The sequence below is a fragment of the Phocoena sinus genome, chromosome 17 (genome assembly GCF_008692025.1).
Source record: "Phocoena sinus isolate mPhoSin1 chromosome 17, mPhoSin1.pri, whole genome shotgun sequence".
NCBI classification, from domain to species: Eukaryota; Metazoa; Chordata; class Mammalia; order Artiodactyla; family Phocoenidae; genus Phocoena; species Phocoena sinus.
The window spans coordinates 34,357,834-34,384,390 of NC_045779.1; the positions used below are offsets into that span (position 1 = coordinate 34,357,834).

General features: G+C 37.7%; 1 protein-coding gene across 1 annotated transcript in view; it reads left to right on the plus strand.

Moving 5' to 3' along the window:
- The window catches only part of NECAB1 (N-terminal EF-hand calcium binding protein 1), a 300,474-nt gene that overhangs the window by 163,090 nt on the left and 110,827 nt on the right, over positions 1-26,557 (plus strand). The window contains exon 5 of the mRNA XM_032609361.1: positions 22,728-22,825. Coding sequence (XP_032465252.1) covers positions 22,728-22,825 — 98 coding nt within the window. The remainder of the gene's footprint in view (positions 1-22,727; positions 22,826-26,557) is intronic.

The following is a 26,557-nucleotide window of genomic DNA, read 5'->3' on the forward strand; positions in this document are numbered from 1 at the left end:
TGCATTAATATATGATATATGTTTTTCTCTTCCTGACTTACTTCACTCTGTATGACAGACTCTAAGTCCACCCACATCTCTACAAATGACCCAATTTCATTCCTTTTTATGGCTGAGTAATATTCCATTGTATATATGTACCTCATCTTCTTTATCCATTCATTTGTTGTTGAACATTTAGGTTGCTTCCATGTCCTGGCTATTGTAAATATTGCTGCAATGAACATTGGGGTACATGTGTCTTTTGAATTATGGTTTTCTCAGGGTATATGCTCATACTGGGTCATATGCTAGTTCTATTTTTAGTTTTTAAAAGGAACTTCCATACTGTTCTGCACAGTGGCTGTATCAATTTACATTCCCACTAACAGTGCAAGAGGGTTCCCTTTTCTCCACACCATCTCCAGCATTTATTTTTTGTAGATTTATTGATGATGGGCATTCTGACCTGTGTGAAGTGATACCTCATTGTAGTTTTGATTTGCATTTCTCTGAATATTAGTGATGTTGAGCATCTTTTCATGTGCCTCTTGACCATCTGTATGTCTTCTTTGGAGAAATGTCTATTTAGGTCTTCTGCCCAGTTTTGGATTGGGTTGTTTGTTTTTTTGATATTGAGCTGCATGAGCTCTTTGTATATTTTGGAGATTAATCCTTTGTCCGTTGCTTTGTTTGCAAATATTTTTTTCCCATTCTGAGAGTTGTCTTTTCATCTTGTTTATAGTTTCCTTTGCTGTGCAAAAGTTTTTAATTTTAATTAGGGCTCATTGTTTATTTTTACTTTCATTACTATAGGAGGTGGGTCATAAGAGATCTTGCTGTGGTTTATCTCAGGGAGTGTTTTTCCTATGTTTTCCTCTAAGCATTTTATAATGTCCAGTCCTACATTTAGCTCTTTAATCCATTATGAGTTTCTTGTGTATGGTGTTCTAATTTCATTCTTTCACATGTAGATGTCCAGTTTTCCCAGCACCACTTATTGAAGAGGCTGTCTTTTCTCCATTGTATATTCTTGCTTCCTTTGTCAAAGATAAGGTGACCACATGTGTATGGGTTTATCTCTGGGCTTTCTATCCTGTTCCATTAATCTGTGTTTCTGTTTCTGTGCCAGTATCATACTATCTTGATTGCTGTAGGTTTGTAGTATAGTCTGAAGTGATGAAGTCTGATTCCTCCAGATGCATTTTTCTTTCTCAAGATTGCTTTGGCTATTCGAGGTCTTTTGTGTTTCCATACAAGTTGTAAAATTTTTTGTTCTAATTCTGTGAAGAATGCCATTCGTAATTTGATAGGTATTGCAGTGAATCTGTAGATTGCTTTGGGTGGTATAGTCATTTTCACATTATTGATTCTTCCAATCAAAGAACATGACATATTTCTCCATCTGTTTGTGTCATCTTTGATTTCTTGCACCAGTGTTTTATACTTTTCTGCATACAGATATTTTGCCCCCTTAGGTAGGTTTATTCCTAGCTGTTTTTTTCTGTTTGTTGCAATAGTAAATGGGATTGTTTCCTTAATTTCTCCTTCTGATCTTTTGTTGTTAGTGTATAGGAACTATACACTGCAACTTTACCAAATTCATTGATTAGTTCTCATTGTTTTCTTGTGACATCTTTAGAATTTTCTATGTATAGTATCACGTCACCTGCAAACAGTGACAGTTTTACTTGTTGTCCATTTTGTATTTCTTTTATTTCTTTTTCTTCTCTGATTTGCATGGCTAGGACTTCCAAAACTATGTTGAATAAGAGTGGCGAGAGTGGACATCCTTGTCTTTTTCCTGATCTTAGAGGAAGTGTTTTCAGTTTTTCAGCATTGAGAATGATGTTTGCTGTGAGGTTGTCATATATGGCCTTTACTATGTTGAGGTATGTTCCCTCTATGCCCAGTTTCTGGAGAGTTTTTATCATAAATGGGTGTTGAATTTTTTCAAAAGCTTTTTCTGCATCTATTGACATGATCGTATGGTTTTCATTCTTTAATTTGTTAATATGGTGTATCATATTGTTTGATTTGTGTATATTGAATAATCCTTGCATTCCCGAGATAAATTCCACTTGATCATGGTGTATAATCATTTTAATGTGTTGTTGGATTCTGTTTGCTGTTATTTTGTTCAGGATTTTTGTGTCTATGTTCATCAGTGATATTGATCTGTAATTTTCTTTTTTGTGTGATATCTTTGTCTGGTTTTGGTATCAGGGTGATGGTGGCCTTGTGGAATGAGTTCAGAAGTGCTCCTCCCTCTGCAATATTTTGGAAGAGTTTGAGAAGGAAAGGTGTTAGCTCTTCTCTAAATGTTTGGTAGAATTTGCCTGTGAAGCCATCTGATCCTGGATTCTTGTTTGTTGGAAGATTTTTAATTACAGTTTCAATTTCATTACTTGTGATTGGCCTGTTTATATTTTGTCATTCTTCCTTGTTCAGGCTTGGAAAGTTGTACCTTTCCAAGAATTTGTCCATTTCTTCCATGTTGTGCATTTTATTGGGATATAGTTGCTTATAGTAGTCTCTTATGATCTTTTGTATTTCTGCTGTGTCCATTGTAATTTCTCCTTTTTCATTTCTAATTTTATTGATGTGAGTCCTCTTCCTTTTTTTCTTGATGAGTTTGGCTAAAGGTTTATCATTTTATTTTTATCTTCTCAAAGAACCAACTTTCAGTCTTAGTGATCTTTACTCTTGTTTTCTTTGTCTCTATTTCATTTATTTCTTCTCTTATCTTTATGATTTCTTTCCTTCTACTACCATTGAGTTTTGTTTGTTCTTCTTTACCTAGTGGCTTTAGCTGTAAGGTTAGATTGTTTATTTGAGATTTTTCTTATTTCTTAAGATGAGGTTGAATTTCTATAAACTTCCCTCTTAGAACTTCTTTTGCTGCATCTGATAGGTTTTGGGTCATCATCTTTTCATTGTCATTTGTTTCTATGTATTTTCTTTTATTTCCTCTTTGATTTCTTCAGTGATCTCTTGGTTATTTAGCAGTGTACTGTTTAGCCTCCTTGTGTTTATGATTTTTACAGATTTTTCCTGTAATTGATTTCTAACCTCATAGTGTTGTGGTCAGAAAAGATCCTTGATATGATTTCAATTTTCTTAAGTTTTATGAAGGTTGATTTGTTCCCCAAGATGTGATCTATCCTGGAGAATGTTCTGTTTGCACTGAGGTGAAAATGTCTTCTGCTGCTTTTTTGTTGAACGTCTATAAATATCAATTAAATCTATCTGGTCTATTGTGTCATTTAAAACTGTGTTTCCCTATTTATTTTCTGTCTGGATGATCTGTCCTTTGGTGTAAGTGGGGTGTTAAAGTCCCCCACTATTATTGTGTTACTGTTAATTTCCTTTTCTATGGCTGTTAGCATTTGCATTATGTATTTAGGTGATGCTATGTTGGGTGCATATTCATAATTGTTATATATTCTTCTTGGACTGATCCCTTGATCATTATGTAGTGTCCTCATTTGTCTCTTGTAAAATTCTTTATTTTAAAGTCTATTTTCTCTGATATGAAAATTGCTACTCCAGCTCTCTTTTGATTTCCATTTGCATAGAATATCATTTTCTGTCTCCTCGCTTTCAGTCTGTATGTGTCCCTAGGTTTAAAGTGGGTCTCTTGTAGACAGCATATATGTGAGTCTTGTTTTGTTTTTGTTTTCGTTTTTTGCGGTACGTGGGCCTCTCACTGTTGCGGCCTCTCCCATTGTGGAGCACAGGCTCTGGACGCACAGGCTCAGCAGCCACGGCTCATGGGCCCAGCCACTCCGCAGCATGTGGGATTTTCCCGGACCAGGGCACGAACCCGTGTCCCCTGCATCGGCAGGCAGACTCAAACACTGCACCACCAGGAAAGCCCTGAGTCTTGTTTTTGTATCCATTCAGCCAGCCTGGGTCTTTTGGTTGGAGCATTTAATCCATTTACATTCAAGGTAACTATTGATATGTATGTTCCTCTTACCATTTTGTTAATTTCTTTGGGTTTCTTTTTGTAGGGCTTTTTATTCTCTTGTGTTTCCTGCTTAGAGCATTTCCTTTAGCATTTTTCGTAAAGCTGGTATGGTGGTGCTGATTCTCTTAGCTTTTGCCTGTCGGTGAAGTTTTTGATTGCTCCTTCGAATGTCAATACGATCCTTGCTGGGTAGAGTAATCTTGGTTACAGGTTTTTCCCTTTCAACACTGTAAATATGTCCTGCCACCCCTTCTGGCCTGCTGAGATTCTGCTGAAAAATCTGCTGATAACCTTATGGGGATTCCCTTGTATGTTATTTTTTGCTTTTCTTTGCTGCTTTTAATATTTTTTCTTTGAATTTAATTTTTGTTAGTTTGATTAATATGTGTCTTGGTGTGTTTCTCCAAGGGTTTATACTGTTTGAGACTCTGCACTTACTTGACTTGAGTGGCTATTTCCTTTCCCATGTTATGTAAGTTTTTGACTATAATCTCTTCAAACATTTTCTCATACCCTTTCTCTTTCTCTTCTTCTGGGACCCCTGTAATTCAAATGTTTGTGCATTTAATATTGTCCCAGAAGTCACTGAGACTGTCTTCAATTCTTTTCATTCTTTTTTCTTAATCTATTCCTCAACAGTTATTTCCACCATTCTATCTTTCAGCTAACTTATTTGTTCTTTTGCCTCAGTTATTCTGCTATTGATTCCTTCTAGTGTATTTTTCGTTTCAGTTATTGTTTTGCTCATTCCTATTTGTTTGTTCTTTATTTCTTCTAGTTCTTTGTGAAACATTTCTTGTATTTTTTTGATCTGTGTCTCCATTCTATTTCTGAGATTTTGGATCACCTTTACTGTCATTACTGTGAATTCTTTTTCAGGTAGGTTGCTTATTTTCTTTTCATTTATTTGGCCTTGTATGTTTTTACCTTGCTCCTTCATCTGTAACATATTGTTTTGTCATCTCTTTTTTTTTTTTTTTTTTTTTTGAGGTACGTGGGCCTCTCACTGTTGCAGCCTCTCCTGTTGCAGAGCACAGGCTCTGGACACGCAGGCTCAGTGGCCATGGCTCACAGGCCTAGCTGCTCCATGGCATGTGGGATCTTCCTGGACCAGGGCACAAACCCGTATCCCCTGCATCTGCAGGTGGACTCTCAACCATTGCACCACCAGGGAAGGCCTGTCATCTCATTTTTTTGATGGGTGGGGCTGTGTTTCTTCTTACTGGTTGTTTGGCCTGAGGCCTTCCTCACTGGAGTTTGCAGGCAGTTGACTAGAGCCAGGTCTTGGTGCTGAGATGAGGACCTCCAGGAGACCTCTCTCCAATTAATATCCCCTGGGGTCTGAGGTTCTCTGTTAGTCCAGCAGCTTGGACTCAGCGCTCCCACCAAAGGAGCTCAGGCACTACCCCTGGCTTGCTTATCACTGAATTCCTTAACTGAGATTTGGCACTTTATTTTCACCTTGCAGAGCTATTCTCAGAAGACACATAGAATGTAGTTTCAGACCCTCTTGAGTGGTTCTTTTAAAATCTTGAATATCTTCTGTTCATAAACCAGTGCAGTTGCACTTCTCTCTCAGCCAAAAAGTTCTCTCTATTCTTACTCATTTTTATTGAACTATTTTGCAAATCTTCAACTTGGTACGTGAGTATTTTAGGATACTTATGGATGGGTGATGAATAATTGCAATGAAAGTTCATATAGCTAGAGTGCTTGATCTGAAAGCATATAGAAAGCTTTATGAGCAAGTTTGAATATATTCAGTAGTCTAAGTTTTCATCTAGTTAGTTTTTGCCTACCAGTTACTTGAAAAGTTAGCTAAATTCTGTAAATAAGATTGATAAAACTGAGGAATCTCCCATAAGAATTGTATAAGCCTTATATGCAACGTTCCTTTAAATTGCTGTGCCCAAATTCCCCCTAGTCAGACTGTATAGGAGCACCATCTTGCATTGCCAGATCCTGGGCAGTGCTGAGGGACTTGTGCCAGCTGAGTCTGGGTACTAGAAAATCAAGTCTCTACTCCAGACTTTTAGAGCTGTGACTACTTGGCACATTTATAAAATCACCTAAAAGAGTTGTAGACAGTTTGAGTGACACTGATCTGTATTCCGTCAAAATAACTCGTTCTTAGATTTTCGCCTTTATTCACAACATGGGTGTTCTAACTCTCTTTTTTTGTCTTGGTCATCTCAGTTATCTTCTTTCCTATCTAATACAATTCTTGGGAAGTTACAGCAAGGTACACACTGTGGGCCTCATCTAAGCTCGTGAAAATGCTTTGTGAGATCAGTTCCCAGTGTGATCTTTGTGGCAGCTAGTTCTCTGGTTCTGACTTGGAATTCTTGGGTCAGATCCAAAAACTCAACAACTTGGAGGACTGAGATGCAGAATAGAAGGAAACTCTGTAATCTGGTGATGTGACACCACCAATTAAGTACAGTAGTGAAGGAGGAAGGGAGAAACTAACCTTTGGTTAGCATTTCTTTTTCTTGTTTTGGCCACGCAGCTTGTGAGATTTTAGTTCCCTGACCAGGGATTGAACCCATGCCCTCAGCAGTGAAAGTGCAGTCCTAACCACTGGACAACCAGGGAATTCCCTTGTCAGCATTTTAATAGAGAAGATGTTGCATTGAACATCCATGAGGAGATAATTTCCTTTCTGACAGATAATTTATTAAATGCATCTGTTTATAACTCTTGCTCTATTTTTTAATTATACTCAATACCCAGACTCTTACTTTTCAGAGACTCTTCACTTAAACTGAGGAGAATTTGTTCTCACACATTTCCATATGTGCTATACAGTTCTCTTTTGCTCTTGCCCATGAAACCCTATTGGTTTTCAAATTGGCCTTTGTACACAGAGGGCACAGGGAAACCAAAGAAAGAGGCAGACCACTCCACATTGGTAGGTGGCAGGTTTAGTAGACAAGGGAACTTACCCTTCCATACAAGGTTTACATACAAGGCTTGTCTTGGGCAGGTAGAAAACGAGTAGATCTCTGCACCCTCCCACCAGAATCTTAAGTTTATATAGAGGTCTTAACTGGATTCAGTCACATACAACAACATCCAGATTGCTCTCTCAAGGTAGTGTCCTTGAAAATGGCTCCCACTGTGGGAATGTTGGGGAAAGCATACACTCCAAGGACAGGAAAGTGGATGAGGAGCCTCCAATTGCCCAGGTATAACTTGCAGTTCAACCAGTGGTCACGTCCTCTACATTACCTTCTCCAAACCCACATATAGGTTTCAATAAAAGTAAGTCTTTTCTCCTGGAGGTTATCCCAGTTACAAAGGACAAGAGTTTGAAAGAGTAAATATTTGTTCTAAATTTTTCTCTGTCTAATGCTAGACACATTTGCCCAGCTCACATTGGTAACATGATTCAAATAAGGAACATGAGTCATAGTAATAGGAATAAAACGTTAATTAGTTCAAGCTTAGCCACTTCCAAAGCCACCCCTGACCTTCCCTCCCTGCTTGCCATATTTTGGGGTATAAAGATATACTGCTGAAATTTCAGGCTCCTACCCACTACCACCTCAAAGCTTTGATATGACCTATGGTCCTTTTTCTGTGACTAAAGTACTCCTGGCAATTGATTCTACTCTTGTCTCTCCTGATGGTGTATCACCAGTATTCCCCAAACCTTCCATAGTGTGTTCAGATAACACTTTTAATAGAAAAAAATTGAGGATGTCATTCTCCTTTTCAAAATTGCTCCATGGCTCCCCATTGCACGTAGTGGTTCTCAAATCTAATATGCCATATAATCTCCTAGTGAGCCTGTAAAAAAAAAAAAAAAAAGAAGGAAAAATGATGAGGCCTGGGCCTCATCTGAAAGATTCTAATTTAATAGATGAGAACTATCAATAATATTCATTTCTAACAATTATATCAGGGCAGTGCTTCTCAAACTTCAATGTGCCTATAACTCACCTGGGGGCTTATTAAAATGCAGATTCTGATTCAGTATGTCTGAGGTGGCATTCTAACAAGTTCCCAGATGATGCTGAGGCTGCTGGTCTACAGGCCAAATTTTGAGCAGTGAGGCTCTGGAGGATCTGATGAAGATGGTCAGAAACACTGACCTAGACTTCAGGATAAAATGTAGAGCACCTAGCAAGGAATATTTCCAAATATTCAGCTTCCTCTTTCATAACTGATTTGTAGCATCCCGCTTCCTTGCTGTCTCTTCTCCTTAAATATCTCCCAATCCTGTCCCTTATATCCTACCAATGCTGAACAACACATACTCCTACAAACACGAGAAGATATCATCTGCTTCCATGCCTTTGTTTACCCTCTCTCTGATTATCCGGCAGATTACTATTTATCTGTTAATTCAGGCCTTGTTGATGTGTCCTCTGTGAAGCTCTCTCTGACTTACTCCACATGAACTTGGGCATTCTTTGCTCTGTATTTAAATTGCACACTGTACCTGGCTCTTGAACCATTGTCTTGAACAATGATCATGTGTATGGCAGTTGCTTGTTGGAGTGTTTATTTCCCCTACCTGATTGTAGTCTTCTTAAAATAAAGGTTCTGTCTTTTTATCATTGTATTCCAAGTTCCTAGTATAGCACTTGACACATAGAAGGCACTAAGTGTGTGTGTTAAGTCATGGAATGAGTAAATGAACCCTCGTCATGATGAAGTGAAGAGGGAATTATCTCCTTTCATCTATGTTAAATGTCCCTGACTTTTTCACCTAACTTCCCTCTTTGAGTTCATTGGACCCTTACTCGCCCTGGCACATGTCCTGCAGTGTGTAACTTTAAAACAGTTTGAATGACACTGCACTGTACCACCTCAAAATAAACATTACAATTAGATCCACAACTTAAGCTCCTGTTCAGAGCTTGGGTGTTGTAATTCTCTCTTCTCAGTTACTTCCTTTGTAATTGGGGAGTGATTTTTTTTTTCCTAACTACTTTGAATAGGTGAGAAGAACAAATGAAAGGAGGGAAGGAAGGAAGGAAGGAAGGAAGGAAGGAAGGAAGGAAGGAAGGCTACATAGTCACCTCTGAATCCTCTAATTATTGTCTTCTCATGTGCTTTATCAGCACATGACTGCATAGATTTGATTTCAAATTGGAAAGGCAACTTATGTTCTTTCCAGGGATGTTTACTGATTGAGCCAAGTATCTTCTATATGAATTGAAATATTTATTTTATTTATGTTTTAATTGAAGTATAGTTGATTTACAATATTGTGTTAGTTTTAGGTGTACAGCATAGAGATTCAGCATTTTTGCAGATTATATTCTGTTATAGGTTATTAGAAGATAATGGGTATAATTCCCTGTGCTATATATCTTTGTTGCTTATCTATTTTATATAGAGCAGTTTGTATCTGTTAATTCCATAACCCTAATTTGCCCCTCCCTGCTTCTCTCTCCCCTTTGGTAACCTCAACCTTGGTTTCTATGTCTGTGAGTCTGTTTCTGTTTTATATATAGATTCATTTGCATTATTTTTAGATTCATACATAAGTGATATCATATACTATTTTTCTTTCTCTAACTGACTTATTTCACTAAGCATAATATTCTCTAGGTCCATCCACATTGCTGCAAATGTCAGTATTTCATTCTTTTATATGGCTGAGTAATGTAGTACTGTGTATATATATATATATATATATATATATATATACACACACACACACACATCTTCTTAAGCCAGTTGTCTGTTAATGGGCATTTGGGTTACTTCCATGAATTAGTTATTGGAGAAAGTGCTGCCATGAATATTGGGATGCATGCATCTCTTTGAATTAGTGTTTTTGTTTTTTCTGGATATATATCCAGGAGTGTAATTACTGGATCATATGGTGTTCTATTTTTAGTTTTTTAAGGAACCTCCATACTGTTTTCTATAGTGGCTACACCAATTTACATTCCCACGTGCAGTGTATGATAGTTCTCTTTTCTCCACATCCTTTCTAACATTTATTTGAAGACTTATTGATGATAACCATTCTGACAGGTGTGAGGTGATACCTCCTTGGGGTTTTGATTTGCGTTTCTCTAATAATTAGCGATGTTGAGCATCTTTTTATATGTTTTTAACCATCTGTGTGTCTTCTTTGGAGAAATGTCTATTTAGATATTCTACCCATTTTTTGATTGGATTGTTTGTTTTTTTTCATATTGAGCTTCATGAGCTGTTTGTATATTTTGGATATGAACCCCTTGTCAGTTGCATCATTTGAGAATATTTTCGCCCATTCCATAAGTTGTCTTTATGTTTTGTTCTGGTTTTCTTTGCTATGAAAAAGCTTTTAAGTTTAATTAAGTCCCATTTGTCTATTTTTGCTTTTATTTCTTTTGACTTAGGAAACTGTACTAGGAAAATATTGCTATGATTTATGTCAAAGAATGTTTCGCCTATACTCTCTTCTAGGAATTTTATGGTTTCATGTCTTACATTTAGGTCTTTAAACCATTTTGAGTTTATTTTTGTATGTAGTGTGAAGAAATGTACTAATTTCATTGTTTTACATGTAGTTGTCCAGTTTTCCCAGGACCACTTATTGAAGAGACTGTTTTTCCTTCATTGTATATTCTTGCCTCTTTTTTCATAGATTAATTGGCCACATGTGAGTTTATTTCTGCACTCTCTATTCTGTTACATTGATATATGTCTCTGTTTCTGTACCAATACCACACCATTTTGATTACTATAGCTTTGTAGTATACTCTGAAGTCTGGGACAGTTATATCTTCAGCTTTGTTCTTTTTTCTCAGGATTGCTTTGTCTTTGGGTGTTTTGTGGTTTCATATAAATTTTAGGGTTATTTGTTGCAGTTCTGTGAAAAATATCCTGGTTATTTTGATAGGGATTGCATTAAATCTGTAGATTGTTTTGCATCGTATGGCCATTTTAACAATATTAATTCTTCTAATCTAAGAGCATGGGATATCTTTCCAATTCTTTGAATTATCTTCAATTTCCTTCATCAACTTTTTATAGTTTTCAGAGTATAGGTATTTCACCTCCTTGGTTGAATTTATTCCTAGTGTTTTTTTGATGTGATTATAAATGGAATTTTTTTTTACTTTATCTTTCTGTTAGTTCACTATTAGTGTATAGAAACAGAATAGATTTCGGTATATTAATTTTTATCCTGCTACCTTGCTGAATTCATTTATTAGTTCTAATAGTTTTTGTGTGGAGACTTTATGGTTCTTTAGATAGAGTACAATGTCATCTGCAAATAGTGACAGTTTTACCTCTTTCCTTCCAATCTGAATTCCTTTTATTTCTTTTTCCTGTCTGATTGCTGTAGCTAGGACTTGCAATACCATGTTAAATAGAAGCAGTGTGAGCGGGCATCTTTGTCTTTTTCCTAAATTTAGTGGGAAAGCTTTCAAGCTTTCAGCATTGAGTATTATGTTAGCTGTGGGTTTGTCATAAATGGCCTTTATTATGTTGAGACATGTTCCCTCTGTACCTACTTTGATGAGGTACATGAATCATCATGAATGATGCTGAATTTTGTCAGATGCTTTTCCTGTGTCTATAGAGATGATCATGTGGTTTTTGTTTCTCCTTTTGTTAATGTGGTCTATCACACTGATTGATTTATCATTATATAATGCCCTTCTTTGTCTTTTGTTATAGCCTTTGTTTTAAAGTCTATTTTGTCTGATATAAGTATTGCTATCCTCACTTTCTTGTCATTTCCATATCTTTTTCCATCCTCTCACTTCAAGTCTCTGTGTATCTTTCTTCCTGAAGTGAGTATTTTGTTGGCAGCATAATGGAGGGTCTTGTTTTTTTATTCAATCAACCACTCTGTGTCTTTTGACTGGATCATTTAGTCCATTGACATTTAAAGTAATTGTTGATAGGTATGTACTTACTGCCATTTTATTCCTTTTTTCCAGTTGTTTTTGCAGCTCTTCTTTGTTCATTTCTTGGTTTTGAGTTTCTCATTGTGGTTTAATGACTTTCTTTTGTCATATTCTTGAGGTCCTTTCTTTTTGGTTTTTGTGTACCTATTGTAGGTTACCATGAGTTCCCCATAATTATACCTACTTGCTTTAAACTGATAATCATTTGGTTCAAACACATTCTAAACACATTTTGTTTGTTTTTCAATATACCTACTAGCTTATCTAAGTGATCTTCAATCCTTACTAAAAATTTGCCTTTCCTCTTGGAATTTTCCCTTTCCTATAGATTCTTCCTTCTTTACCAGTTAGAGAAGACCCTTCAAATTTTCTTTTATGGTATATTTAATATTGATTATTTTTTTTTAGTTTTTGCTTGTCTGAGAAATTCTTTATTTCTCCTTCTATTCTAAATGATGATCTTGCTAGGTAGAGTATCCTAGGTTTCAGGTTTTTCCCTTTCAGGACTTTGAATGTCACTCTCTTCTGACCCGCAAATTTTCTACAGAGAAATCAGCTGATAGCCTTATCAGGGTTCCCTTGTAACTGACTCTTTGTTTTTCTCTTGCTGCCTTTAGGATTTTCTTTGTAACTTTTGCCATTTTAATTATATGTCTTGGTGTGATCTTTGTGTTCATCTTGTTTAGGATCCTCTGTGCTTCCTGTACCTAGATATCTGTTCCTTCTTTAGTTTTGGGAAATTTTCAGCCATAATTTATTCAGATACATTTTTGATCCCTTTTTCTCTCTCTTCTCCTTCTGGGACCCCTATTATGTGTATATTGGCACATTTTATATTACTTCATAGGTCTCATATATTGCTTTTATTTATTTATTTTTTTCATTTGTCTTTCTGTCTGCTGTTCTGATTGGGTGATTTCCATTATTTCATCTTCCAGATCACTTATGTATTCTTCTGTGTCATTTAGTTGGCTATTCATTACTTCTAGAGTGTCTTTTTATCTCAGAAATTGAATTGTGTATTTTTGATTGGGTCTTCTTTATAGTTTACAGTTCCTTGTTAAAATGATCTGAGTTTACTCTTTTTTTTCTGTTAAACTAAATTAAATTTATTTATTTTTAAACAGCATGTTTAAAAATTGTGGTGTTGAAGGAGTGCTTTTATGTGAGAGCATCCCTGTGTAGACACTTTGTGTCCACTGTCTTTTGTGTAAGGGCTGGTTTTGATATGGATGCCAGCCACATATTTCCTCAGGGTGTGCTGGCTGCTATCCCTTTTAGAGAGGGTGTGTTTGGTGTTGGAGTATCTAAAACCTGTGCAGAGTGTGAGGCAGGACTTCCTCTCTGCTCCATGGCTGTCTCTGCCTTGTCAGGGGTGGGGTTTGCTCCCAAGTTGCTGGAGTAGAAGCCTTGAGGGTCAGGCTGGAGCTGGCTCTCTTCCCTTTAAGTGTGTGTTTTTCCTTCTCCCTGTACTGAAACCTTTGCCTCAAAGAAGTGGAGTGCTGAAGTAAGTGGGACTCATGCACTTATAGTGGTCTGGTATGCTGCCTGTGTGTGCATCTGCAGCTCCCCTCATGAACATGTTAAAGTCACATATTTTCCCCTGCTGTGGTTATCTCAGATCTAGTGCAAGTTTGTGGTTAAGATTGCATATGACAGGAGAATTCACTAGGCTAGGACTTGGGGTAGGGGCATTGTGGTTAGAGGAATTGAAGTGGCTGAGCTGCTGGTAGAGGTTTGGACTTCTTCTGGGGCACTCTTTGGCTAAGTGGTAATGCTGGCTGCTGCTGTCCCACCTGGACCACACTTCAGGCCCCCAGGCAATCTCTGTGTTGCTAGATCAGGTCTTTTCTCAGGACGTGGCTGCCCTAGGAGCCAGGCCCTATACCAAGCTCAGAGCCTGTACCAAGGCTGTGGCATGGAGTGAGTGGGCTGGGATATTCACCTAACTCAGATTGGGGAGTGTGGTGAGGCATCAGCTGCTAGGGCAGACTTCTCTCTGCCCTGTCTGTTGGCAAGCCAGCACACACACCCTCTTTGTGAGTGGAGTCTAGGCTTCTCCAGCCTTTCTCTCTGCCCAATGGTTCTCCCAGCAGCCAAAGGAAGATAAGATGTGCTTATCTCCTCCACATCAGACCCAGAATGGGGACACCCAGTCTGTGGCTTGATCTCCTGACTCCCCAGGGCAAGAGTCTGCCTATGCAGTCTTTCTTTTCCTCTTAAATCCTTCCCAGGGGCACAGGTCCCAACCAGACAATATTTTTCCCATCCTACCCAGTTACAGGGGACTATTTCTTGAATCCTTTGTTGTATAAGAGTTTTTCTGCCAGTTTCCAATTAGTTTTCTTATGAGAATTTTTCCACATGTAGGTGTATTTTTGGTGTGTTTATGGGGGCAGGTGAGCTCCATATCATCTTATTCTGCCATCTTTATCCTCCTCCCTGAAATATTTATTTTGAAAGATGGCTTTCCTTCTTTTTTAAAACAACCATGCCATTAACCAATAACCATTTCAGAAAAATATTGATTTCTCTAAGCAAATATAAGGTTTTGCATTTATGTCTATTATATTTCAACTTACTACCTTGGGATCAATATATATTCCATACCTTTAATTTTAATTGTAACATCAATATAATATTTATTCTAACCAACTGAAAAATGTGTTAACCATGCCTTTACCTCTGTCTAAATTATTTAAAAATAGTTAGATAATGACAGGAATATTTACATGGAAGTTTCCATAGGAGACTGCCCTTGTGTTTAAATTCTTACCTTTGAAGAGAGCATACCTTTCTAAAATGTCTCCCAGAAGAAACAATAACATTTCACTTAATTTCTCAAAAATTACTGACCTAGAGAAGTTTATAATGATATGCTTTTGGGAACAGCTATTTTTTTTTTTTGCTAACATCCTTACTGGAGTATAATTGCTTTACAATGGTGTGTTACTTTCTGCTTTATAACAAAGTGAATCAGCTTTACATATACACATAACCCCATATCTCCTCCCTCTTACATCTCCCTCCCATCCTCCCTATCCCACCCCTCTAGGTGGTCACAAAGCACTATGCTGATCTCCCTGTGCTATGTGGCTGCTTCCCACTAGCTATCTATTTTACGTTTGGTAGCGTACATATGTCAATGCTACTCTCTCACTTCATCCCAGCTTACCCTTCCCCCTCCCCTTGTCCTCAAGTCCATTCTCTAAGTCTGCATCTTTATTCCTGTCCTGCCCCTAGGTTTTTCAGAAATATATTTGTTTGTTTTTTAAGATTCCATACATAGGTGTTAGCATACAGTACTTGTTTTACTCTTGCTGACTTACTTCACTCTGTATGACACACTCTAGGTGCACCCAACTGTCTTCAAATAACTCAATTTCGTTACTTTTAATGGCTAAGTAATATTCCACTGTATATATGTGCCACATCTTCTTTATCAATTCATCTGTCAATGGACACTTAGGTTGCTTCCATACCCTGACTATTGTAAATAGTGCTGCAATGAACATTGTGAACTTTTTCAATTATGGTATTCTCAGGGTATATGCCCAATAGTGGGATTGCTGAGTCGTATGGTAGTTCTATTTTTAGTTTTTGAAGGAACCTCCATACTGTTCTCCACAGTGGCTGTATCAAATTACATTCCCACAAACAGTGCAAGAGGGTTCCCTCTTCTCCACACCCTCTCCAGCATTTATTGTTTGTAGATCTTTTGATGATGGCCATTCTGACTGGTGTGAGGTGATACCTCATTGAAGTTTTGATTTGCATTTCTCTAATGATTAGTGATGGTGAGCATCCTTTCATCTGTTTGTTTACCATCTGTATGTCTTCTCTGGAGAAATATCTGTTTAGGTCTTCTGACCACTTTTGGATTGGGTTTTTTGTTTTTTGATATTGAGCTGCATGAGCTGCTTATAAATTTTGGAGATTAATCATTTGTCAGTTGCTTCATTTGTAAATATTTTTCCCATTCTGAGGGTTGTCTTTTCATCTTGTTTATGGTTTCCTTTGCTGTGCAAAAGCTTCTAAGTTTCATTAAGTCCCATTTGTTTATTTTACTTTTTACTTCCATTTCTCTAGGAGGTGGGTCAAAAAGGATCTTGCTGTGATTTATGTCACAGCAAGAGTGTTCTACCTATCCTTTCCTCTAAGAATTTTATAGTGTCTGGCCTTACATTTAGGTCTTTAATCCATTTTGAGTTTATTTTTCTGTATAGTGTTAAGGAGTGTTCTAATTTCATTCTTTCACATGTAGCTGTCAGGTGTTCCAGCACCACTTATTGAAGAGGCTATCTCTTCTCCATTGTGTATTTTTGCCACCTTTATCAAATATAAGGTGACCATATGTGCATGGGTTAATCTCTGGTCTTTCTACCCTGTTCCATTGATCTATATTTCTGTTTTTGTGCTAGTACCATACTGTCTTGATTACAGTAGCCTTGTAGTATAATCTGAGGTCTGAGGTCTGATTCCTCCAGCTCCTTTCTGAAGATTGCTTTGGCTATTCAGGGTATTTTCCATACAAATTTGTTTCCATACAAATTGTGAAATTTTTTGTTCTAGTTCTGTTAAAAATACTATTGGTAGTTTGGTAGAGATTGCATTGAATCTGTAGATTGCTTTGGGTAGTATACTCATTTTCACAATGTTGATTCTTCCAATCCAAGAACATGGTATATCTCTCCATCTGTTTGTATCATCTTTAATTTCTTTCATCAGTTTCTTACAGCTTTCTGAATACAGGTCTTTTGTCTCCTTAAGTAGGTTTATTCCTAGGTATATTATTTTTGTTGCAATGGTAAATGAGAGTGTTTCCTTAATTTCTCTTTCAGATTTTTCATCTTTAGTGTATAGAAATGCAAGAGATTTCTGTGCATTAATTTTGTGTCCTCCTACTCTATCACATTCATTGATTAGAACTAGTAGTTTTCTGGTAGCATCGTTAGGATTCTCTAGGTATATTATCATGTCATCTGCAAACAGTGGCCCCTTTACTTATTCTTTTCCAGTTTGGATTCCTTTTATTTCTTTTTCTTCTCTGATTACTGTGGCTAAAACTTCCAAAAGTATGTTGAATAATAGTGGTGAGTCTGGACAACCTTCTTTGTTTCTGATCTTAGAGGAAATGGTTTCAGTTTCTCACCATTGAGAAGGTTGCTGGCAGTAGGTTCGTCATATATGGTCTTTATTATGTTGCCATAAGTTCCCTCTATGCGTACTTTCTTTAGGGTTTTTTTTTTATCATAAATGGGTGTTGAATTTTGTCAAAAGCTTTCTCTGCATCTATTGAGATGCTCATATGCTTTTTCTACTTTATTTTGTTAGTATGGTGTATCACATTGATTAATTTGCGTGTACTGAAGAATCCTTGCATTCTTGGGATAAACCCCATTTGATCATGGTGTATGATCCTTTTAATGTGCTCTTGGATTCTATTTGCTAGTATTTTGTTGAGGGTTTTTGCATCTATGTTCATCAGTGATATTGGCATGTAGTTTTCTTTCTTTGTGACATCTTTGTCTGGCTTTGGTATCCGGGTGGTGGTGGCCTTGTAGAATGAGTTTGGGAGTGTTCCTCCCTCTGCTATATTTTGGAAGAGTGTAAGAAGGATAGGTGTTAGCTCTTCTCTAAATGTTTGATAGAATTCGCCTCTGAAGCCATCTGGTCCTGGGCTTTGGTTTCTTGCAAGATTTTGAATCACAGTCTCAATTTCACTGCTTGTGATTGGTCTGTTTATATTTTCTGTTTTTTCCTAGTACAGTTTTGGAAGGTTGTGCTTTTCTAAGAATTTGTCTATTTCTTCCAGGTTGTCCATTTTATTGCCATATAGTCGCATGTAGTAATCTCTCATGATCCTTTGTATTTCTGCAGTGTCAGTTGTTACTTCTCCTTTTTTATTTCTAATATTGTTGATTTGAGTCTTCTCCCTTTTTTTCTTGATGAGTCTGCCTAATGGTTTATCAATTCTGTTTATCTTCTCAAAGAACCAGCTTTTAGTTTTATGATCCTTTCTGTCATTTTTTTTCATTTATTTCTGATCTGATCATAATGATTTCTTTCCTTCTGCTAACTTTAGGGTAATTTTGTTCTTTTTCTCTAATGATTATAGGTGTAAGGTTATGGGATTTTTTGTTTTGTTTTTTTGTTTTTCTTCACGGTACGCAGGCCTCTCACTGTTGTGGCCTCTCCCATTGTGGAGCGCAGGCTCGGGACATGCAGGCTCATCGGCCATGTCTCACGGGCCCAGCCGCTCCACAGCATGTGGGATCTTCCCGGACCGTGGCATGAACCCGTGTTCCCTGCATCGGCAGGCAGACTCTCAACCACTGCACTACCAGAGAAGTCCATGTTTATGTTTTTTATTTGAGATGTTTCTTGTTTCCTGTGGTAGGAATGTATAGCTATAAACTTCCCTCTTAGAACTGCTTTTGCTGCATCCCATAGGTTTTGGGTCGTTGTGTTTTCATTGTCATTTGTTTCTAATTATTTTTTGATTTCCTCTTTGATTTCTTCAGTGATCTCTTGGTTATTTAGTAGTGCATTTTTTATCCTCCATGTGTTTGTATTTTTTACAGGTCATTTTCTGTAATTGGCATCTAGTTTCATAGCGTTATGTTTGGAAAAGATACTTGATACGATTTTAAATTTCTTAAATTTACCAAGGCTTGATTTCTGACCCAAGATATGATCTTTCCTGGAGAATGTTCCATGAGCACTTGAGAAGAAAGTGTATTCTGTTGTTTTTGGATGGAATGTCCTTTAAATATTAATTAAGTCCATCTTGTTTAATGTATCATTTAAAGCTTGTGTTTCCTTATTTATTTTCAGTTTGGATGATCTGTCCATTGGTGAAAGTGGGGTGTTAAAGTCCTGTAAGATGATTGTGTTACTGTCAATTTCCCCTTTTATGGCTGTTAGCATTTGCCTTATGTATTAAGGTGTGTCCATGTTGGGTGCATAAATATTTACAATTGTTATCTCTTCTTCTTGGATTGACCCCTTGATCATTATGTAGTGTCCTTCTTTGTCTCTTGTAATAGTCTTTATTTTAAAGCCTATTTTGACTGATATGAGACGTGCTATTCCAGCTTTGTTTTGATTTCCATTTGCATGGAATATCTTTTTCCATCTCCTCATTTTCAGTCTGTATGTGTCCCTAGATCTGAAATGGGTTTCTTGTAGACAACATGCATATGGGTCTTGTTTTTGTATCCATTCAACCAGTCTATGTCTTTCGGTTGGAGCATTTAATCCATTTACATTTAAGGTAGTTATTGATATGTATGTTCCTGTTACAATTTTCTTAAGTGCTTTGGGTTTGTTATTGTCAGTCTTTTCCTTCTCTTGTGTGTCCTGCCTTGAGAAGTTCCTTTAGCATTTGTTGTAAAGCTGGTTTTGTGGTGCTGAATTCTCTTAGCTTTTGCTTGTCTGTAAAGGTTTTAATTTCTCCATCGAATCTGAATGAGATCCTTTCTGGGTAGAATAATCTTAGTTGTTAGTTTTTCCCTTTTATCACTTTAAATATGTGTTGCCACTCCCTTCTTGCTTGCAAAGTTTCTACTGAAAGATCAGCTGTTTACCTTATGGGGATTCCCTTGTGTGTTATTTGTTGTTTTTCCCTTGCTGTTTTAATATTTTTTCTTTTTATTTAATTTTTGTTAGTTTGATTAATACATGTGTTAGCATGCTTCTCCTTGGATTTATCCTGTGTGGGACTCTGTGCTTCTTGGACTTGATTGACTATTTCCTTTCCCACATTAGGGAAATTTTCAACTATAATCTCTTTAAATATCTTGTCAGTCCCTTAGTTTCTTTCTTTTTCTTTTGGGAGCCCTATAATTTGAATGTCGTTGCATTTAATATTGTTCCAGAGTTCTGTGAGACTGTCCTCACATCTTTTCTTTTTTCTTTATTCTGTTATGAGGTATTTATTTCCACTATTTTATCTTCCAGTTCACTTATACATTCTTCTGCCTCAGTTATTCTGCTATTGATTTCTTTTAGAGAATTTTTAATTTCATTTATTGTGCTTTTCATCATTGTTTGTTTGCTCTTTAGTTCTTCTAGGTCCTTGTTAAATGTTTCTTATATTTTCTCCATTCTACTTCCAAGATTTTGGACCATCTTTACTATCATTACTCTGAATTCTTTTTCAGGTAGACTGCTTATTTCCTCTTCATTTGTTTGGTGTGGTGGGTTTTTACCTTGCTCCTCATCTGCTGTGTGTTTCTCTGTCTTTTCATTTTGCTTAATCTACTATGTTTGGGTTCTCCTTTTCATAGGGTGCAGGTTTGTAGTTCCTATTGTTTTTGGTGTCTGCTGCCAGTTTCTAAGATTGGTTCATTGGGTTCTGTAGGCTTCCTTGTGGATGGGACTGGTGCCTTTGTTCTGGTGGATGAGGCTGGATCTTGTCTTTCTGGTGGGCAGGACCACGTCTGGTGATGTGTTTTGGTTTGTCTGTTACCTTATTATAATTTTAGGCAACCTCTCTGCTAATGGCTGAGTTTGTGTTCCTGTCTTACTAGTTGTGTGATATAGGGTGCCCAGCACTGTAGCTTGCTGGTCGTTGGGTGGAGCTGAGTCTTAGCATTGAGATGGAGATATCTTGGAGAGCTTTTGCCGTTTGATATTATGTGGAGCCAGGAGGTCTCTGGTGGACCAGTATCCTGAACTCAACTCTCCCACCTCAGGGGCACAGGCCTGACACCCTGGCAGGGCACAAAGACCCTGTCAGCCCCACAGCTCAGAGGAGAGACAGAAAGAAAGAAACAGAGAAAGAAAGAAAGAAAGAGAGAGAGATTAAAAAATAAAAAATATAAAAATATTAAAAATGAGAAAATGAAAAACTAATAAAAAAAGGAAAGAAACAAAGAAAGAAGAGAGAAACCAAACCAAAAAACAAATTCACCAATGATAACAAGCACTAAAATCTATACTAAAAATATAAAAATAAAAGGACAGACAGAACCCTAGGACAAGTGGTAAAATCAAAGCTATACAAGCAAAATCACACAAAGAAGCAAACACATACACACTCATAAAAAGAGAAAGGGGAAGGCTTCCCTGGTGGCACAGTGGTTGAGAGTCCACCTGCTGTTGCAGGGCCATGGGTTCGTGCCCCAGTCCGGGAAGATCCCACATGCCACGGAGCGGCTGGGCCCATGAGCCATGGCCACTGAGCCTGCACCTCTGGAGCCTGTGCTCCGCAACGGGAGAGGCCACAACAGTGAGAGGCCCGTGTACCACAAAAAAAAAAAAAGAAAAATGAGAAAGAGGAAAAATATGTATATATATATTAAAAAAAAAAAGGAAGAGTGCAACCTAATCAACAAACAAATCTACCAATGATAATAAAGTCTAGATACCAAAAAAGATAAACCTAAAACCAGAAAAAATTTAGAGATGGAAAGAAAACTCCAAGTCTACAGTTGCTCCCAAAGTCCACTGCCTCAATTTTGGGGTGACTCGTTGTCTATTCAGGTATTCCAGAGATGCAGGGTACATCACATTAACTGTGGAGATTTCATCCACTGCTCCTGAGGCTGCTGGGAGAGATTTCCCTTTCTCTTCTTTGTTCAAACAGCTCCTGGTGTTCAGCTTTGGATTTGGCCCCGTCTCTGTGTGGAGGTCGCCTGAGGGCATCTGTTCTTCACTCAGAGAGGATGGGGTTAAAGGAGCCGCTGATTAAGGGGCTCTGGCTCACTCAGGCTGGGGTGGGAAGGAGGGGTATGGACTGTGGGGCGAACCTGCGGTCTCAGAGGCTGGCGTGATGTTGCAAGAGCCTGAGGCATGCCATGTGTTCTCCCAAGGAAATTGTTCCTGGATCATGGGACCCTGGCAGTGGCAGGCTGCACAAGCTCCTGGGAGGGGAGGTGTGGATAGTGACCTGTGCTTGCACCCAGGCTTCTTGGTGGCTGCAGCAGAAGCTTTAGCATTTCATATCCATCTCTGGGGTCAGCACTGTTAGCCGCGGCTCGCACCCGTCTCTGGAACTCATTTAGTCAGTGCTCTGAGTCCCCTCTCCTCACGCACCCTGAAACAATGGTCTCTTCCTTCTTAGGCAGTTTCAGACTTCTTCCCGGAATCCGTCCCAGCCAGCTGTGGTGCACTAGCCCCCTTCAGGCTGTGTTCACACAGCCAACCCCAGTCCTCTCCCTGGGATCTGACCTCCAAAGCTGGAGCCTCAGCTCCCAGCCCCCACCCGCCCCGGTGGGTGAGCAGACAAGTTTCTCAGGCTGGTGAGTGTTGGTCGGCACTGATCTTCTGTGCGGGAATCTCTCCATTTTGCCCTCTGCACCCCTATTGCTGTGCTCTCCTCTGTGGCTCCAAAGCTTCTCCCCCACCCCCAGCTCTGCCCATGAAGGGGCTTCTTAGTGTGTGGAAACTTTTCCTCCTTCACAGCTCCCTCCCAGAGGTGTAGGATCCATCCCTATTCTTTTGTCTCTGTTTTTTCTTTTGCCCTACCCAGGTACATGGGGAGTTTTTTGCGTTTTGGGAAGTCTGAAGTCTTCTGCCAGCGTTCAGTAGGTGTTGTGTAGGAGTTGTTCCACATGTACATGTACTTTTGATGTATTTGTGTGGAGGAAGGTGGTCTCCACATCTTACTCCTCTGCCATCTTGAAGGTCTCTCGGGAACAACTTTTTATTGAAGCAGCTGTGTATGTAAATCCAGCTTCAATTTTTCCCTATTTTTTGTAAGATAAGAAGAATAATGGTAACCCTCCAGGATTTTTTCTTTTTTAATGAAAGTATATTGACACTTTAGTTAGTCTTATCTGAAAATTTGTCAGTTTTATCCATTTGTTTTACTCATTGATTGTGTAAATCTTCAGTTGATATTTTGTTTTATCATTACCTAAAGGCAAACAAGTATTTATTTCAATATTTTTACTTTTCAGAATATTTTTCTCAGCATTTGGGCGAGTATGAGAATGTACTAACAGCACTTGAAGATTTAAATCTTTCCATCCTGAAGGCAATGGGAAAAACAAAAAAAGTAAGGAAATTTGATTATTATCTATAAAATATCTTTCTCTTGAAAATCATAACTAGTTCCTAATGTATCATGGAAGTACAGATTTGTTTTAATCACTGATAATTTATTTTTTTGATATAAATGAGCTTTTTTATTCATTCACAATACAATTACAAAAAACTTACCAGATTCTAGATACTGTGCTTCATGCTAAGGATACAAAGAGCTGTTCAAATGGCTCTTATTCTGATGGGGAGATAAGTGTGTAAACAAGTGATTACAACATAGCACAACAGAGAGAATTACAAGATAGAATACCTTATTCGTGCTGCAGGAGATGACATCTAAGCAATTTGAATTAAAAGAAATAGTTATAGCTAGGCCAAGGAGAACCAGATACAAGTAACATCAGGTACAAATGCCCTCTTTCAGGAGGGACACAGGGCATTCTAGGAATTGAAGATGTCCAATAAGGCTAAAATACAGAAAATCCAAGAGTGGCAATGTATGAAGTAAAACTGGTGTTGTAGGGAGGGGTCACATCTTTCACAATGTTGCTGGTAAACCTAAAGATTTAGACTTGTATCCTTAATGCAAATAAATTAGCCATTTTAAGCAGAGGTATGAAAACTCATGTAGTCTTTTGAAAAGACTGTGTAAGAATTAGCTTGGGATTAGGGTGGAGAATGTGGAAGAACAAAATTAAGAAGATGAGTAGGAGGCTAGTTCACAAATCCAGCTGAGAGATGTTGGTAGTTTGGCAGTACTGGCAGAACAAATGGAGAAACATAAGTGAATTGCACATATATTTGAGATTCCGTCAATAGAATTTGGAGAAGGATTGAATATGCGGACTGGGAGGGAAGGAATTGTCAAGAATGAATCTTAGTTTTCAGTTTGTGTTCCTGGACAGTGGCACTATCTAGACAAAGAATGCTAAAAGAGGGCCAGGTTTAATGAGATAAGATCATAAGTTATTTTTTAGACACATTGGGTCTAAACTACATTTGAGACATCTAAGGAAAGTCAAATAAGCCATTGGATACATAGGTCTAGACCTGAGAAATGAAGTCTAGACTGGAGGTATACAATATGTGACCTGTTAGTGCTTAGGCAAAGAACTTGAGTGATATGTCATCTGAAGAGAGACTATAAAGTAAAGAGAGGAGGGAACCTAACACTGAGCTTTAAGGAACTTCAGCTTTGATGGTGAATAGAGGGGAAAGAGCTAGCAAGCGTGTCTGAGATGGAATGGGAAGAAAGGTGGGAAGAAAGACAGGAGAGTATAGTGTCCAGAGTTGAAGAAGAGAGTTTCATAAAGTAGGAGGTGGACAATAGTGTTGACTTCTATGAAGAGGTCAAGAGAGATGATAACTAAGATTTCCACTATCAGTAAGTGAAAAAAGACATTTTAGCACATAGAGTGCATAACAAGAAATTTTAAAAATTAAAGAATATACAGAATTTCTGGATAAAAACACCACAGATTAATACATACAAGTAGTTCAGCTTGATCTTGAAGCTCCATGAAAAAGACTGAAATTAGATATTTTAATGGAGAAATTTATAGCAGCAAAATTTGGAAACTGAAAAGCAAATGGACAACCAATAGTTGATAGAAGACCTGAGATATTTGACTGCTTGGCCTGGACTGAGCTAAAGGAGAAAACCACCAACTTGATTTGTAGAAAGTCTCAGGAATTGGTGTCACTAGTTGCCACTGGGAAACAAGGGGAATAGTAAGGCTAAAACAAGGTGACCTATTAGAAATCTGAGTAGGAAGCAGTTAGATTCCCCCGATCCCCTGTTCTTCTCTACCCAGCTAAGCAACTGTGTCTTTATCAATCCAGGTAGAAAACATACCCTTGTTCTCTGAAAAGGTAAAAGAGAGCCCTGAGGTGGCATCAGTCATAGCTGAGGGATTAAATAAAATTTATATACTGCATGGAAAGACATCCAGCTCTTTTCCATAGCTTAACTCCGAGTGTGGCAACCAGACATATATCCTCCTGGCAGAAAGGAAGAGGTTGTCTCTGAGAAGTCTAACCAATACAAGAGAAAAGACCTATGAATCCTCCAGTGATGGAGCTTGGCCTGATCTCTCCTCCCATTGTGTAATCAGCTTGTTTGTACCCCATTCTTAAATATGCAGTCAGCCAAGTGCCATCAAGCTTCTTACAGGAAACAAAGAGACCAAAACAAACTGAAAAAGAAGAAAGAGGGAGGGAGAGACTAAGACAGCGTTCTATGCAGGAAGATGAAAACTTCAAGGTAATGTCCTCAACCTCTTCCAAGAGATAAGAGAAGATATAGCATCCATGAAGCAAGAATAGTATGACAAACAGTGGGCAACCAGAAAATAAGAAAGTGCTTTTGGAAATTTAAACAAGAGAGCAGAAATAAAGACTTAACAGAATTTTGGAAAATAAATTTTAAAAAGTCTGCCAAAAAGTAAAGCAAAATAGTAGATGAAAAAATGGAATATCAGTCTAGGATCTCCTATATCCAAACAACAAATTTCAGAAAAAGAAAACAGGAAAAAGAAATCTAAATGCATTTTCTCTTGACCTCTTCAGGAACATTTGGAAGCTGTATAAAATTTTATCCCTTGGGACCTTCTCTCCAGAAATGGTAATTTTTAAAACCTCTGCTTGATATGGCTGGCTTCTCTTTGTTTAGATCTTATCTTAAATACAATGTTCTCATAAAGGTCTTCTCTGATCATCTTATCTAAGAGAGGCTGTCTTTTTAGAGTAACTTATTTGTTCCTTGCTGACAATTATCAGCATGAGTAACTATATATTTTTTTGTTTATTTGCTGTCTATAAGGAGGGAGAAAGGCAGTGTCTTTTTTGAATACCCAGAGTCTAGCAATTGAAATGAACCTGACAATTAAAATGAACTCAATAAAAATTTATTGATTGGCTAAATAATTGATGAAATAGATATTCATACAGCTCCAAAGGCTAAATAATTTTGTGCCTAAAAGAAAAATTGTTCCTAAGTTCATTTGGGAAGCTTTCAAATTTCTACTTAATCAAGGATAAGCTCTTTGATTTAAAAAAAAAAAAAAGAAAGAAAATCAGAAATAGTCAAAAATAAAATTAGAAAAGTTACTTGCATGATATCTCAAAATGAGTGAAACACAGGAGTTTTGACATTTTTCAAACCACTGTTAAACTGACATTTTCTCCATACTGTCTAGCACAAAGAACGCTTCTGACTGAGAAATCCAGTATTTCTCTTTTGAGAGTCCTTATATATTTTTACCCAGATGAAAAGTCCTGTCTCAGTAGGAAGGGCTGACTGTTCTAGGTTTTTAAGAAAAATAAAATGCAAGCCATTTGTGGTCTATCTTCACTGGCAATACATTTGTCTGCGGTGTGAGAGAATGGACAAAATGGGTTCCAGCTGCTTAACTTAAATTCCAGGAGGTAACTCAGGACAGATATAATCTGTTAACATTATTTTCCCTTCCTCCTCCTCCTTTAACCCCAGTCCTTTGATAGATCCTTAAAGAGTTACCTGGATTATTTTACTTTGCTTATTTTTCTGGAACAAGCACCACAGGTCAAGTTTCAAATGGTCTTGAAAGCCTTGAAGGTAGCTAAAACCAGAGCTTCCTGAATTTGAATTACACACACACACACACACACACACACACACAAATTGGATTTGTCAATTTGTTTTTCTTCTTTCTATAATGGGGTGATAAGTAACATATACCATCAGTATGTGATGTGCTTGTAATCT